The sequence below is a fragment of the Mus musculus genome, chromosome 8 (assembly GCF_000001635.26).
Source record: "Mus musculus strain C57BL/6J chromosome 8, GRCm38.p6 C57BL/6J".
Taxonomy (NCBI): Eukaryota; Metazoa; Chordata; class Mammalia; order Rodentia; family Muridae; genus Mus; species Mus musculus.
The window spans coordinates 125,657,305-125,674,717 of record NC_000074.6 but is presented as its reverse complement, the minus strand read 5'-3'; the positions used below and the strand labels follow the sequence as shown (position 1 = coordinate 125,674,717).

Genomic DNA, 17,413 nt, shown 5'->3' with positions numbered 1-17,413 from the left:
CCACCTTCCTTAGAATGCAGCTGTGAGCCACAGTTTTACACCAGCCTCCTAGGAGTAGCTCAAAGGAAGCTGATCTGGCCCTACCCTATCCCACTTGGTAATGGGTTTACCTTGCACCTGGGAAGTCATCTCCCTCACCTAGTCTCATCACAGAGGACTTAAATCTCAAATAATAAACACTGACTCTAAAGAATGCTGACTGCATTAAGTTACTTCTTTGTTCCTATGATAAAGTATCACAACCAAAACAATTTAAGGGGGGTCTCGTGGTGGAAAAGACATGGGGAGAAGCAGGAAAGCATGGTCGTGGGAGCAGGAAGCTAGTTTGCCACATTTTTTTTATCCACATAGAGGAAGATAGATAGATAGATAGATAGATAGATAGATAGATAGAGAGATAGAGAGATAGATAGAGAGATAGATAGATAGATAGATAGAAAGACATATGGGACAAAACTATAAGTCCTCAAAGCCCCCAGCCCATGCTGTGATGTACTTCCTACCAGCAAGGCTCTACCTCCAAAAGGGTTACATATCCTCCCTAAACAATGCCACAAACCAAGGACCAAGCGTTCAAGCACACCAATTTATGGGGGACACTTCTCTCACTGTTGACAGATCTTCTAATACTTATAGTTTCATCTTGTCCATGAAAAAAACTGTCATTAAACAATTTACACAGTTCATGTTTGAGTACCAAGCTATGTCTTACAAAATCAAAATACAACACACATTTTATGTATTTAGACAAAGAAAAATCAAGTCTGTAGCCATGAAAGTCCTTTTGCATTTCCAGACTTAATTTCTGAAATTGAATAGTTATTTCCAGTATTTTACAATATTCAAAAGCCACAACTACTTACTGGTGTTCACAGAAAACCCACTGCCATACTGCACCTGTCTCCCATAACTTGACTATGTACTTGGAGTTTGAGTCTCTCTACAATCTGGAACTTCTCTTGTGCAACACATGTCCTTTATACCAGACGAACATAAACATCAAGACAGTTTCTGTCCCAGGAATGTCAGGCTCATTCTTATTTACTTTTATTCACAATGACCCTTAAAGAGAGACTCCTCATTATAAGTCTTACCTGCCATCACCATCACTCGGAACATGGCCACATAGCTATGTAATTGTTCACAGAGAAAGGGAAATCAGGCCTTTGCCTAACAGGTCCCAGAACATTTGCATCATTAAAAAGTCTAAGAGTTAAGAGTGTGATACAACTGTATGAAAATACCTACAGATATCAGAACACATAATCAAGTCTAAAGTCAATGGAAATCATTCAGAACTGATGACTAGGGCATATGGAAACAAGCTCTCCCACATTAAAAATAAACACCAAACAACCTGAAAACACAAGTGTTTATTAAATACACAGAAGTATTTAACCGTAAATCAAGCTCCTATTTGTGGAAATACATGAGGATAAAGCCTCATTTTGTTCTCTCCAAACCCTAACCGTGAGAACACTTGAAAGGTGTTTATACTCAGCAAAAGTAAAGCACTACTCAAACATGTCTCTATTAGGAAGTTTCCATCCTTCTTGTTAGTGTTAGTACTACAGCCTATGGTAGGCTTTTTAAATGCTAAGGCATTTGTTCAGCAACTTCATAAAAACCAAAATAATATTGGTGTGTAAAACAGGACAGATTCTCTTATCAAAAAACATAAGCTCAAATAAGTGTTCATCAAGTAAGAGAAAAGGGAGAGTAAGTAATAAAAGATCAGAATGTTATGAAAGTCTGTAAACCAAAAGCTCTTAGCGGCAGGGGTAGATCACAAATACATTTTGGGGTCTCAAGCTCTAACACATCCATCTGTTGCAAGATTTATTCCCATTAAGAATTGGTGCTAAACTTATTAGCAAGCCCTTCTTTTTACAATGGTACATGAAATGCCAACTTAAGAATAATCTTTTCTTCAAGACAGGTATGATTGGAGAGTATAGACATTTAATCTTAAGCATTTTACAAAGGAATCACTCCTAAGCCTAACAGTGACTTCAGAGTATAATCAGTTTGTAGGGTAAGAAACATCAATGATAAACTATTTACATTTCTTAAGAACTACCACATACATACTAAGGTTATGTGTGAGTTATTACAACTCTGCAGTAACAGCACCCAGCAGCTATAGAACTAGTTTTTTAAAATAGCATACTTTCACACTGTGTATCCTGGAAGTTTATTTATTACTAACTCGCAGATGTCTTTGCACTGTCTGGAGATGCGCAATGAACCAAGGCCATCTTCTTCTTCTTGGAAATCAGCTAAGTCACTGTCATCTATGGCCTTGAGTTCTAGCTCAGACAAATTTGATGGCTCGTAAGAACTCACTTGAGATGTCCTTGGTGACTGGCTCTTCTCAGATGACTTGTGACCAGCTCTTACTTTAAGTTTAGTGGAGCTGTCCCGTCCTTTCCTCATGACTTTTGAACTACCTGGATCTGCCTGGTTTTCCTTTTCATTTGTCCACTGTGATGAAAAGTCACTGGTAGAGAGACTGGATGCTTCCTCCAGACTATCATGAATCTTCAGTGCACGGGATCTTTTATGAGAACACACTGGTGAGCCAGCAGAAAAGGGAGGGGTGAGCACAGAACTCGAGTCACTGCTGTTTTTCCTTGTGGACAGCCTTGCCTCACTTGACTTGCTTGCCCGTGAACCCTTTTGCACATGTTCTACCCCTGTGCTGCTGTCGGGAGCCGGCAGACTTCTGCTGTTATTCTCAGTTGTGCAGAAATCTTCAGAATAACAAGGGCTGGTGAACCCATCCCGATACAGTAGTTCTGAGATGCTCTCGCATGAACTTTTTCTACTGGTTGGTCTATTTTCACTTGTATCAGCAGCACTTATGGCTTTGACTTGCCTACCATCTTTCCCCTCATCCACAGTTTTGTCAACAGTAGGTTCCTGTAGGGAAAGCCCTGGGCTTGGGACTTTGTTTTTCCAGTTTCCCCCGAAACTATTTGATCGAAGAGATCTTTCTGGGGTGACAGAGCCTGCAGGGCTCACGGGTGCTCTCAGAGCAGTGACAATGGTTCTGTTTTCACTCTGGTCAACCATTTCTTGTTTCATGGCATGGCTCTGTTTCACTTCTTTAGTTGTGCTTGACTCATCAAAGCCTGCCCTGATTTGCATTGAAGTATCACTACCTTCCTCAAAAGACCCAATGGAGTCTAAAGATTCATCCCCGGGCAGCTGTGGTGGCAACTGGCTTTGAACTGCCAAGCTTGGTAGTTTCCCATTAGAGTCTGTTGGTGTATCTGCGGGCAGCTGTGGTGACATCTGGCTTTCTGCTGCTGAGCTTGACACCTTCCCTTTCCAGGAGGGGATTCGCAACTTTGGCCCCACAGCTTGTATCTGTGACCTCCTGTACTGTTCTCTCTTTTCATGTACAACCAGCATGTTGGGGTTTGTCTGCTGTAAACGCAGTCTCAGTGTATTTGTTAAGCCATACAGCAGCCTCCCCTTTGTAACCTTTGGTGGGGGGCTGCCACCGATCTTTGGATGTTTTCCTTTAGGGTTCTTTTTAGACTGGGGATTCACCAACTTTTCATTTTCTCGCACAGAAAGCTTGTTGCTCTTTGATTCCGACGGGGATGTGGACTTGGTGGAAGGGTCTGGCCCCTTGTCTTCACCTCTGTACAACCAGGCTAAATGGGGATGCACCTGGGTGGGGCTTGCCACGGGCTGGTTGCACAGCAAGGACAGCTCAATCAATAAAGCATTCAATAGTGGCAGCTGTCTTATAGCATTGACTGGACTTTGTTCAATCTGAGGAGGACACGGAGCTTCGTTCGCTTCTCCTGGACCCTGAGTCTGAGGAAGATTTGGAAGCACAGGAGGGCTCTCCTGCACTGCAGCTCTTGTATGTTTCACTGGCCTTAAGGGAGGACTTACGAGTTTTGTTTCGGGAAAAATGTCATCTAGATCCTCAGGTTCATTTCTCTGAGGCTCAATAGTGATTTCAACCCTGGCTGAAGGAGTCTTTTCCTGAGTCAGGTGAGTGTAATACAGTGGAGGAGGGCAAAATGTGTTGGTTTCAAAGTCCAGTTCTGTGACATCCTGACTGACAGAACTGACAGTTTTCCCACTGGGAGCGGGTGAACAAGGGGCAGAAGCCATGTCCCCAGAGCTAGCCTTACTGTGTAAGACCGCTTCTTCCCAGGACTTCTGGACAACTGAGGCGTCTGAGTCCCCTGCAGACCAGCTGTTGGTATCCTTGGCACATGGCTCTGAGCCCTCCAGAAGGCGTGCATTTGAGACACACTGTAGACATCTGGCAGAGATGCCTTTGGTGCATGGCTTCGAGGTCTCCTCGGTTCTTGGCTCTGACACCTCCAGGGCTTCGGAGTCCAGGATACAAGCAGGGCTCAGAGGGCCTCGCAGCTGCGGAACCCCCGGGGAAAAGCGTCCCAGTTCGGTCAGGCGATAGAAGAGCGCCAGCTCCCCAACACGCTCGGCCTCTGGCCCGCGCAGGGCGAATACACCTCGCTGGCCCAGGGAGGGGACCAGCAGGATGTCGCAAGCTCCCACCAGGCCGGGCGCAGAAGTCGGGCCCACGGGCAGTTGCAGCAGGGCTGCGCGCAGACGCGGGCGCCGCAGGGCGGCAGGGTGCAGGCGCAGTAGGCAGGCCTTGCCGCGCCCGAAGCTGATGGCGCCGCGCTGGGGCTCCGGGCCAGGAGCGGCCGGCGGGAAGACGAGCAGCGGCGGGAAGTCCAGCAGGCGAAACGCCACAGCCGGGCTCGCGGCGCACGGCGACAGCCCGGTCTCCAGCCGCACCCAGTCCACGAGCAGCTCCAGCGAGAAGAGCCGCCCGGCCGCCGTGGTCGCCATTGCTGTTGCCCCGGGCGACGCCGCCAGCTCGCTCCGCCAACCGGAAGCGGGAGCGAGGGTCACGTGACCGGCCGCGCCCTCGCGAGACTTGACTTCCGGCCCCGAGTGCTCTTGGGAGTTCTTTTGCCTATGGGGTTTTGTCGGAGCAGCTGCGTGATGCTGAGGGAGTAGACGCGCTCAAGCAGCACTCTCTCTAAATTTTATATAAATGAATATAATTTCTATTTTATATTTCATCACCGCAGGTCCTACGTCTTTAGGGATCACGTACCGGAAGTAAATGGGCCGCCCTGCCCATTTAGGCCTCAGAGCCTGCTGACCACTGCTCAAGTCAACCTTTTTTGTGGTTGCTGTGCATCTGTCAGAGGCTGTAGCTTCTGTCACCGGCTCCTTCCTCTCTTTGTCCTCTCACACAATGACCACTAGTAGGCCATCCTGCCCTCACCGGACTTGTGGCTTCTTGAAGCCTCAGGAGGTTTGACCTCAGCTTCCATCGTGACCACCTTGCATCGCCCAGGTGTAGGGGAACTCTCAGTGTATTGGGACAGTGCACCCTAACACCCACCAGAGCCCTCACCTCCCACCCTGACATCTGACCACCCTGGTGTGTCTTCAAAAAGACTCTGTTATGTTAGTTGATGCAGAATTCCCTACGGATGGGAACCCACTAGCTTCGGGTCTTTACTATATAATATGAGGGGCCGGGGGAGAGGGATCATGTACTATCCTAAGGTATTGAAAATGATGGGTCAGGGCTGGAGGTGCAGCTCAGTGGAAGAGTGCTTGTTCACTGCATACAATCTCCAGTACCACCGCCATGAGAGCGGAAGAAGTGATTGGTTCAGTTAGTAGGCAAATGGCATTGGTACATATGTCTGGGAGGAGCGGTGAGTGAAAGTAGTGTCTGCCACTGGAGATCTGTAGTGCACAAGCTACGCACAGAGGAATTTAGCACCAGCCCATTTTACGATTTTACATCTCAGATCCAAGTTCAGAAGCTCCACAACTTCCAGGGTGTCTCGAAGATTCCCAACCCTGGTCTCTCATATAAGACGCAGATCAGGAGTCTCCCTTCCTATTTATTTGATCTAAGTCAGAGCTCACAAAGACACGTTGTGTTGGTCTCATGTTGTGGGTGATTCTGAGGCAGACACAACCCTTGTGCTTCTCTCTCTCTCTCTCTCTCTCTCTCTCTCACACACACACACACACACACACACACACACACACACACACACACGTCACTGTCTCACTGTCAGGATGGTAGCACAGTCACAAGGATAGAGTAGAAAAACACATATGCAGTCATATAGTCCTGGCTCCCTCAGTTACACCATCAAGGGAAGGAGGGAAGCAGGTGACCAACTATCAGCTGTGATGCTCCACCCTCCACAGGCACCAAAATATGCTGGGTTCTTACCAGCTTCTTGTTGGTCTTAGTCCTCTTGGTAACCTCATCAGTTAGGTTGCATAGCAACAAGTGTTCAAGCTGCAATAGATGTTAGATCTTCCTGTCTTTAGTTAAGTGTGGAAAACTAGCAGCATCCATGTCAAAAACATGGCTCAGGGAACAAAGACCATCAAACACTCAACAGCAGAGAGGCAAATTCAGGGCCTCTCTGGAGGTTTATTCTGTAGAATTCACTACAGCAGTAAACAGTTTATTCTGTAGGAAAATCAGCCTGATGTTTGTTTGTCTTTGAGACAGCAGGGTCTCCTTTGCCACCCAGGTTTGATCTTGTGATCCACCCATCACAGCCTCCAGTGCTAGGATCACAGGCATCAGCCCCCAAACCTAGCTTGGCCCAACCTGCAGAGATGGGTTATATTTACAGGTCTGTGTGCCTCCACAACCCAATTTCAGGTAATGCTGGGAATGGAACCTAGAGCTTGTAGTATGGTAGGCCATGCTCACCCACCGCGTTACATCCTCAGCCAAAGTCTTCATTATTGCATCTGTGAAGAAGTATATGAAAGTTCCTGGTATCGTTTTCTTTATGATTGTGTGTGTGTGTGTGTATGTGTGTATATGTGTGTGTGTGTGTGTGTGTGTGATGACTTGTATGTCACTGTGTACTGACATACTGTTCACGACACATGTCTGGAGGTCAGAGGATATCTTTTGCGGTCTTCTTCTACCCTGTTGAGGTGAGCTTTTCTCTTGTTGATTATACAATACCACATATTCCTGACTAGCTGACCTGTAGGCTTCCAGGAGGCTCTCCTGTCTCCACTTCCCATATCACCTTAAAGAAAAGGAATCATACCCACTGCTTGCCTCTCTCTCTGAACCATCTTGCCAGTCACCATGGTGTTATTTTCTGTGCTTGTGTGAGTGCTCAAATATTTACATGAAACAGTAGTATGTTTGTTTCACAGGCTTCCTGTCAACCACAAATGACAGAACATCACACACTGGAGGGAAGTGCTGTCAAAGCCTCCCAGGGCCTTTGATGATTTTAATGGTGTGTTGCTGGGGGGAAGCCTTTATCTTTTCCTGTGTGTGTGTTCACATGTGTGTGTACGGCATTTGTGTGTATGTATGTGTGTGTAGTTCATGGGGAAACAAGACCCCCCCCACACACTCTCGGTAATAAGTCAGGCATTAGTGAGAGCAAAGGGGAAGGGACCCAGTACAGAGAGAAAGCAGTGATGGGTGTGCTCATTTAACAAAATACAGTAGTTGAATTATTTTTTTAGATCTTATGCGTATGAGTGTTTTGCTTTCATGTAGGTCTGTGCAAGAATTGTATGCCTGGTACCCACAGAGATCAGAAGAGGGCATCTGATTCTCTTGAACTGGGGTTACAGATGCTTGTGAACACCAGGAACGGAACCCCAGGATCTCTGTAAGAGCAACAAGTGCTTTATCTGCTGAGCTATCTTTCCAGCCCCTGCAGTCCTTGATCTCAAGAAATTCCTGGCATGCTATTCTCACGGTCTGGTACGTGTCACAATCTAGCATAGCTCCCTTCCCCAAGTCCCCATCTTATTGGTTGGCTCTTCATGGTTATTCAGTGCCACATACTCCAGACTATCTTCAGACCAAAGCCTTAGTTAATGAATATTTGGGGGCTTGAGACCACCCCCCCCCCCACCCTCTTTATTCACTCAAATAGCAGACAGCCCAAAACTTCCCATCTCTCAAGTGTTGTGAGACAAGCAGGAACCTGAGAGCGGTTAGAGAGCCTGATGTCTCCTGCTCATCTGGACTCTGATTGGCTGTAAGCACACCCACTGAAAATGGACCGGAACAACGTAACTTTGTTCTGAGATGGGATATTCACTGCTTCTTAGGACAGGCTAGCTGGCCTCCCCCCAGCTGGGCTGTGCTGTGATCGCATTGTGCTGCCCAGGCTATCAGTTCTGAGAGAGTTCTGAGTTCTGAGAGGCTCATGCAGCAAGTGCTTTACCTACTGAGCAATGCTCTCAGCAAGCAGACATTTCCTTTCCCTGCAGGAGCTGGGAAGTTCTGGCCTATCCAATTGTGCTGACTGTCCCAGGTAGCCACTTCCTAAAGGGTGTTTGTAAGTAGGTCGCATATAAATAGCAGGCGTGCTATTTATAGATCTGAAAGGCCAAGCGTATCTGGAATTCTTGCTCATTTCTCAGTGCCAGCCACTTGAGGAAGAGGGGTCGTTCTGGGTAAATATAGCAACAGGAGCCCCCACTCCAGCTCTCCCCTCTGATGCACAGGCAGTCCTTTGATAATACTTCCCAAACTTCCCACCAACTATTTTAGGTTGATAGCTGCAATTTGCATTTAAAAGTTTATCCTCCTTTAAAAGTCTGCACGTGTGTATTGAGACTTATCCAGCTGGAACTTCAAACAGAAATTTGGCTCAGTCAGGCTTTACACACAGCAAAAAGTAAATGCTAAGCACACAAGGATTTTAAATAACAATGGCACGGAACAATCTCTTTAGCAGTCTGAGACCTCAGGCCAGGCTAGGCCTCCTGCCTCTATCTGCCCTGGCTGATCCTGGTTCCCATCCCACTTCCTGCAGGGATGGGAACTGGTGTCCCTCCTCCTCCTCTCTGCCCATCTCAGCTCTGATCTCTTCAAGTCTCTCGGCCTGAACGTGGTCTTTCTTCCCTGTTATACATAACTGCCTCTCAAAGGGTTTTTCTGTCTTCTTCTTAGAGCATGCCCTGGTTCTCCATGAGCCCCTTAGCATAATGTTCTCCCTTTCCCTTCATATACCTGCCCTCACCTCCCTTTTTTCCTTAAGTGTATGTACATGTACCTGTGTGTGCAGGTGCACACACACACACACACACACACACACACACACACACACACACACGTGGAGAGCAGAGGTCAGCCTCAGGAGCACTAACAACCTTGAGACATGGTCTCTCCATGTCTAGGAGCTCACGGGATCGTCTGAATCAAGAGTCATGCTGGGTAGCACAGGCTTGCTTCAGATGAGCAGCGAGCCATCCTGCCTCAGAGTCCTAAATGCTGGAGTTGCAGGCACTACCACGCCCAGCTCGTGGTTTGTCCCTTTGTTTTTTGCTGGTCTACAGCAGCTAACCCACTTAGTGAATGAATGAATGAAGAATGAAGTCTTTTGTGGGACTTGCTAAGTAAAACACAGCAGTCCAGAAAATATCCCAACTTACAAATTTGAAACATTAAAAAGGACTCTGTAATGCCTTTCAATTTAAAATGTTTTTTTTTTTTTTTTTTTTCAGAATTGGGTTTCATAGAAACCCACAGTACTTTCAAGAATGCGCGGGCCTTTTCAAAGAGGCCCTGCTGAATTCAACTGACCTTTAGCTTTTGCAGTTGTTTTGACTGGATCCAGGGCCCAGGGAGAAGGATTGAAGCAAACAGGGTAAACACCCCTCCTTGGCTTGTTTCTCTACAAGCATGCTTCTCTATAGAATTTCTTTTCCATCAAATACCAACAGTGAACGGCTCTGAAGGTGCTTGGTGCCTGTAAGACAGCCAGAGGTGAGGCTGCGAAAGACCCCATCAGGAAACTCTGCATCTTTGAAATTATGGTTCTTAGCAGAAGCCCCTGTGAAGGGAGCCCTGTCTGCCCTGGTAAGAGCACAAACCAGCTTGCTGTGGTCCTTGGTCCCTGACTCGGGTTTTCCCTCCTTTTGAATCCTGGGTTCTGGTTTTTGTTTCCCACCTCCCATCTGCATTGCTTGCCATACCGGGCAGTCAGTACTGAGAACCCACATGACCGAGGTTGACCATGGCCTCATCTCCCAGGCCTTACAAGGAGGGACATGATCACATCTTCCATCCATTAGATAGTGACCGACAAAACACCAGGAACACCCGAAGAGAGAGAAGAGAAACTGGCATGCTGATGGACTCCTGATGGGAGTATAAAATGCCCCCACTGCCGCGGAGATGAATTGAGGTGGGGGTGGACTGAATTTTGTCCCTCAGATTGCACACACTGAAGTACGGGGTCCTAATGGAGTGGGGATTGGTGTGTGGGATTAAGACATGTCTCTAATCCAACAGGACTGGCTTCAAAAGAGAATGCAAGAGAGTGTGTACAAAATTGGACATATAGATAATGGCTTCCCTACCCCCACCATGCTCAGCCATGCTGTTGGATCCCCACTTACCATACTCCTCCATGTCGGTGGATCTCCCTGTCACTGTGTCCATCCATGCTGATGGGTCACACCTCCCCCATGGCCCTTCATGCTGATGCTCCCCCTCCCCCTCCACACCCCTCAGGCTGATGGGTCACCTCTACTCTTCCATGCTCCTCCATCTTCTCATCTGCCTCTTTTCTGTATCTCTTTAAGGCACTCACAGCTTATTTTTCCGGCTCCTTAAGCCATTTTTACAAAACCACTAATTTTCATTTGTTTGTGGATGAACCTTCCTCCTCTCAAATAACAAAACGTGTAAGGATCTGCAGACACCTCTTCTGTAAGATGAGACTTCATTTTCTCACACCATTAGAAGTCTTCCCATCCTCACCTTGAAGTCATATTGCTCATGAATATTCTTGCATAAATGTTTTTGTTATTTTTTTAACTTCCTGATTCTCCCTGGGGAAAGTTGTATCGTATGACCTACTTTTAAGCACTTTCCCCCCCCAATAGTGTACATGTTCTGACGAAAATGTTTACCGTAAATGTGAGTTGCAATGTAGATTTCTCACAGCTTTTTTTTTTTTTCTTTTTCAGATGCCATCTTACTGACTGCTTAAACCTCATGGTGCACAAATCAGGAATTCAGAAGATTTGTCCTCAGCTGGTAAGTCAGGGATGACATGGGACCTTTGTCACTTCCATTTCCAGGCTTCCTCTTTATTTTGTTGGTACTTTATTTTTTAAACAGACTTTTTAAAAAAAATTTTTTTTAAAACAGACTCACTGTGCATTCCAAGCTAGATACATACTCCCCGCCCTCCAGCCTGAGCCTTGCAAATGCTGGCACAACAGTGCTGTGCCACCACAATGAGCTCTCTTCCTTGTTTCTATTATCTCTAATAAACTCCACAGCGGACTCCTAATCGGAGCCAGGAGGTTAGACTGTCCAAGCTGTTGCTTCTCTGAAACCCCTAGGCACCTTGCAGACTTCATACGCTGAACGCTCCAGAGACTGCACCAAACAATGGCTTCGGCAGCTTCAGTGGGTTTCCATATTTAAGGGACAGCCAATGCAGAAAGCATTTAAGCTGAGCAACTAAATGATTAGTCAAGGTATTGAAAAGGTCAAGTTTAACCGTGTAAAGTGAATGCATTTGCATAAACGTGGGAGTTGCAAACCCCTATGAAAAACTTCCCACTTTAGAATTATCCTTTTTGGATTCCCTGTATTGTTTTATCTGTGGTCTTGTTCCATTTTTCAGGAACTGAATTTCTGATTTCTGACTCATGCAATAACATGCTTGGTGCCATGGTAGAGTTTGTCACCTCCCAACTGAGATGAGGTCAGGTGCTGTCTTTGCTCTGTGAGTGCTGGCGTGGAGCAAACACAGCAGGCGGCCCTGGTAAGAAGCCAAGCGGGAGTGTGTCTGCAAGTCCATCTCTGCACACCGAGGAAAGGAAGGAGAATGTTATCATCCCACAGTGCACGTGGTCCCCCCAGCACTCACAGGCTGGAATATCACTTTCCAGGTGTTGTATATTCCATAGTCCTTAGAGACAAATTCCAGTTCCCTGTTCCGAGCTCCTGGTCCAAGCAGCAGACATCCTGTCTGCAGTCCTCAGAGAGACAAAACAGATAGTAATTTCTAACTTCCTTGTAGCATTTTCTCTTCTGTTAAGTAAAATTGCAGGTAAGTATTCTGCCATATTAGCCCAGGACACACAACTCCTGAGAGACCAGAGTTGTTCGGTAGAACGATTCAGAAGAGGACGGCGTAAGTTCTGCCTGGGGCCGAGCTGACCCTCGGGTTCTTATGCTCCAGGGTCCACCCTGGCCACAGTGACTCACGAGATCACCTTACTTCACAGAGATGATGTGAAAACCAACTGCTAAAGGGTGGGAAAGACTTCAGTTCCCTGGGAACGGATGGATGGTAAAAACATCAGTGATTAATGTTACAGCAATTAGGGTGGTGTGTTTCTGCCAGTGCAAATCATATCCCGGTAAATATTAAAAAGCAGTGAGTTGATGAGCAAATAGAAGATTCACCCTTAAAAAATCTCCAACAGACCACCTTATGGTTTTCAGTATTGGAAGGGGTAACGCCTTCGCTGTTGTTTAATTGTGGCTGCTGTCATTATGTCTAGTCAGCAAAACTGAGTGCCGTGGGAGGGTGTGTGGAGCATTTTATAGCTGACTTACTGCAGGCAGCTTTCTTTTTTTTTTTTTTTTTAAGATTTTTTATTTATTATTATATGTAAGTACACTGTAGCTGTCTTCAGACACACCAGAAGAGGGAGTCAGATCTTGTTACGGATGGTTGTGAGCCACCATGTGGTTGCTGGGATTTGAACTCTGGACCTTCGGAAGAGCAGTCGGGTGCTCTTACCCACTGAGCCATCTCACCAGCCCCCGCAGGCAGCTTTCTTGTTAGACTTTTTTTTTTTTTTTTGCTTTGTTTTGTTTGTTCGTTTAACCATCGTTGTGTGAGTACAGGCACTTGCATTCCATAGCACACTGCAGGCCATAGAGTAACTTTGAGCATGATTTCTGGGGATCCGACTTAGGTGGTCAGGCTTGCAAGGTGAGTGCCTCTGAACCATCTGGCTGCCTTGACTCCTTTTTGGGTTTTACATAGGGTGACAAGTGAATGAACCTTCCTCGAGCCCACTGACCTTTGTCTGTCAGTTCCAGGTTCCCACTGACATTCAAGAAGGTAACGCCAGGCTCTACCATCTAGACACAGAAGCAAGATGTTTGGCCGCCCAAGCAAATTGGAGAGGAGCTGTGCAGCAGGAAGTGAGAGCGTTTGGTAGAGGTATATGCCAAGAAATCCTGGAGAGTCCTCCCCCTCCCCCCAAAGACCCTCTTTTAAGACTCATAGGAGTCTCTGTGGGGGGAAAATGTGCTGTGTCTCACATGGTGATGTTTGCCAGTGGTAGCCAGTGAAGGGCATCAGCAGCAGATGGAGGCTGTTGGGGGTACGGAGGTTCAAAACCTACCTCATCACTGGCTGTAAAGCCCAAGTCTAAATTCAGTACCCCACCTCACTAATGGGATGTCTTTCTGTGCCTCCATTTTTTTTTCACCTACAGAACCAGAGTAGAAATATCCATAAAAGGGCAATAATGAATTTGATTCACACATTAGAACAAGTGGCAGGGCACCCACAAAAGGCCAAAAAGTGACTGCACCCAAGTCTAGCTCACTAAACCAGGAAGCTTATTGGGGTTACTTACAGAAACGTGGTGGGTGACTCCAAGTAATGCTTATAGGCCATGAGGAGGGACCTTGCAAGTCTTGTAAGCTTCAGGGCCTTCCTGGGAGTTGACTTATTTTCTTCTGGGGCCTTAATGGAGTGCTTCCCTTGACAGGCAGTGGCCACACAACACTGATGTGAACACTGGTCTGTGAGTAAGGGAGGTGCTTCAGAAACTTTCAGCGTGAAAGCAATGCTCCAAAGGCCACTGGTGGAAAATGTCTCTTACCCAACTGCGCCCAAGGGATTCCGCTTGGAGTCATCCGTGAGTGGGACAGCAGAGTCACGTCTGGCTACTGGGGAAGCGGCAGGGTTGTGCAGCCTGTCAGTAGCATTCTCACGCTTGGGCAGCTGGAAATCACACTGGGCCTCAGGGTCAGACCAGCAGGGCCATCAGCCCTCCAGGAGCAGATGCTGCCTGGGGAGAGGGGCCAGCTGCTGACTGGAGACAGTGCCTGTGAGGGAGCAGCAGCAGGCAGAGTGTAGTCCCAGGAATCATCAGCTTGGTGGGAAGCACCAGAGTGACATGCCCATCAGTGTCCCCCAGCTGGCCACCATGATCACCAGGTGCCAGTTCCCCAGGAGGGCTGTGGACCTCAAGCCAGGTGGCTTCCGAGATGTGGCAGGCAGATTCTAAGCAAGTTGGCTGGGACTGAGGCTATCAATCCATCCTTGGAGGAGGATCTGGATGGCTCACTTCCTGCCTACTATAGTCATCATGGGAGGATGCAGACTAAAGGGAGATGAAGTCCCCAGAGAAGCCATGACTAAGCTGCAGGGGCAGTGGGACAGGGGACTTCTCTTTGTCTGTTAGCAACCAGACCAAGATCACACTTGGGTTCTTGTGCCATCATTTTTTTAAAAATTGTATTTATTATTCTTTGACAATCTGATGCATGTTTATAACATATCCTGTTCATTTTTACCTCCTCCTACCATCCCCTCCTATTTTCATGTCTTTGTGGTTTTTTGTTTGTTTGTTTGTTTTGTTTTCTTGAGACCCACTGAGTTTAATTGGAGTTGTGGGCTTGAGGATAGGTGAGTGGCATTTACTGGAGCAGAGCAATTTACCAGTGGTTCCACCCCGGAAGAAAGTGGCTTCCATTCCCCAGCATCCATTAACTGCCAAGAGCTCCTCAGAGAAGGGTGGAGCCTCCTGGCCCCTCCCTTGTTCATGATGGAATGTTGTTAAGACTCAATGGATCAGTAGCAGTTACCACCTCCTGAAACTTTTTTTTTATTTATCCTATTTTATGTGCATGGGTGTTTTGCCTTCGTGTATGTCTATGCACCAGACGTGTACAATGTGCATGGAGTTTAGAAGAGGGTGCTGTATTCCCTAGGACTGGCGTTTGGGTGGATGCAACCTGCTACGTGGGTGCTGGAAGTTGAAACTGGGTCCTCTGAAACTGGACGAGAGCATCCAGGGCTTTCAACAGCTGAGCCATCTCTTCAGCCCCTTATCCATGAATTTTATTTTTAATCTACCTTGTCCTTCTTAAATATATAGGTTTATGTTGATGTGGGTATACGCGCGCGCGCGTGTGTGTGTGTGTGTGTGTGTGTGTGTGTATGTGTATACTGAGGCCAGTAAACCATTTTTGTGTGTCCTTCCTCAGGTACCTTCCATCTTTTCTTTTAACCCTGAAACTCATCAAATAGGGTAGGCTGGCTGGGGATCTGTTGCGTTCTGCTTCATTGGTGCAGGATTACAAACACTTAAAAAAAATCAACAGGTTTTAGATCAAACTCAGTTCCTCAACATTGCAAGGCAAGCTCTCTACTGAGCGAGCAATTCCCACAGCTCTACCCTGGCCCTCTCGAGTCCACCAGATACTCTTGGTAACCCTGTCTAGACAGCAAAGGGGCTTGAATATTCACAAAGGACTGGCAGGAGACAGGCACCTGCTGAAAACCACAGCTCCTCCTCCAGGAGCTGCTGTCCAAAGGACACTGCGTCATACAGACAAGGGGAAGGAATTCTAGCATTGAGCTCCAAGGATGAAAGTGTAGCCAGAAGAAAGATAAGTCAACACAATCTCTCAAAGTGAACTGCTTGGCTCCTTCACAAAAGATGATGAGTCCGGCCAGTGTAACCTAAAGTAGTCACATTAGTAAAATCCATAAAGTATCAAACCAGGTAGGTATATGGTTACAACAAGAAAACAGAACGAGAAATGTATTAATGAGGGACTTAGTGTGGTGCTAATGCTATTGACAGCTCCATCACGGCAACAGCATGAGTCTGGCACAGACGCCACACAATCATTGTTCTTAAAGTTGGCATGCCACCCAGGGCTGTCAGATAGATCACTTAATTCTGCTACAACTTTTCCCTGGTCAACCCAGTGTGAAACATTTAATTATGCCGTGCACTGCTGCCTGGCAACCCATTAGGTCAAAGTCATGGCTTGCATACAAAGTCTGTTCTCTTCTCTGCCATAGATACCGCAGGAGTCAATTCCCTTCTTGCTGGTTGTTCTAGGCTCATATCTGTGGCTGTGACAAATACTCTGACCAAAATCAACAGTGGGGGAGAGAGTTGATTACTTGTAATCCTAGGCCACAGTCTGTTATTGAGGGGAAGTCAAGGCAGGAGCTTGAAGGTATGCCTGCTTGCCCGATGTCACCCACAGCATCGCCTCTGGCCAAGGATTCACTCTCCACAGCCAGTGAAATGTGTCAGGGACCACTGAGGATGCTACTTGCTGGCTGGCTCACAGGCTGGGTGATACTCAGCTAGCTTTCTTAAACAGCTACCTGCTTAGAGAATGGTGCTGCCCATAGTAGGGCTGCAGCTTCCTATACCAGTCAACAATCAAGACAACCCCACTCCAGACAAGGCCTTGGACAATCTGAGCTAGGCAATTGCTCAATTGAGATTCTCTTCTCAGATAATTCTAGGTTGTATCAAATTGACAGATAAAGCTAACCACGATGCTAATACACCCTTTTGTTTGTTTGTTTGTTTCTTTTGAATGACTGTCCTCCACCTCCTGAACAGTGGCCAACAACCAAGTGTGGGCTCTCCCCCTCTCAAGTAGCCATTACTGGTCTGGGCCCCTTGTAACACTCATTTCCTCTGACCACGTGGATAGGATCCCACCCCCTGTGCTGTAGTTGGGATCTCAGTATCTCTCCAATGCATCTGGTCAAAGACTTGGTCCTCAGGTGCTACTGGGAGGACCTCAGGTCCGTGGTGTGGGGGCCTCAGAACCTGTAGAACTAGGAAGCAGAACAGACTTTCCTCAGTTAGATTTGGTGACTCACACCTGTGACCCCCAACTCTCAGGGTAGAGACAGAAAGATCGGGAGTTCAAGGTCACCCTTACCTTGGTAGTGAGTTCAAGACCATCTTGGGGTACATGAGATCCTGTCTTTAAAAAACAAATAACAAAAGCAATACCGGCATCTCTTATCTTGGTAAAGCAGTTGTCTTGGGTCTTGTTATTGCCATGCAAAGCTACAGGCCCACATTGTAAACATGGTACTGACACTACATGGCTCCTCCATCCGCTGAAAACGCTTACCAGGCTGTGGTGAACCTGAGCTCTGATGTAACATCTGTCTCACAAGGAACTCCCTCCCTGCTGAAGGAAGCTTGTGACAGTCCACACACCTCAGGCAATGCACCTGAGAGGGAACTGTCTCTGAGACTCAAGTGCTGTTCCCTGGAATCTATCTGTTTCTTAGCAGCCTTGTGAAGGATGAAAGCTCAATTTCAGATGGTG

General features: G+C 47.0%; 1 protein-coding gene and 1 long non-coding RNA gene across 2 annotated transcripts; one reads left to right on the top strand and one right to left on the bottom strand.

The window, feature by feature from the left end:
- Positions 1–1,352: 1,352 nt before the first annotated feature.
- On the bottom strand, positions 1,353–4,900 carry Map10 (microtubule-associated protein 10). Its single transcript, NM_028908.3, has one exon. The coding sequence runs from the start codon at positions 4,846–4,848 to the stop codon at positions 2,173–2,175; it is 2,676 nt and encodes an 891-aa protein (NP_083184.1). The 5' UTR covers positions 4,849–4,900; the 3' UTR covers positions 1,353–2,172.
- A 2,694-nt stretch (positions 4,901–7,594) lies between these two features.
- On the top strand, positions 7,595–17,009 carry Gm30871. The gene is made up of 5 exons (XR_388203.2): positions 7,595–7,792; positions 9,547–9,901; positions 11,017–11,086; positions 13,112–13,241; positions 13,798–17,009. It is a non-coding gene; the product is annotated as a predicted gene, 30871 (long non-coding RNA).
- The last annotated feature ends 404 nt before the right edge of the window (positions 17,010–17,413 follow it).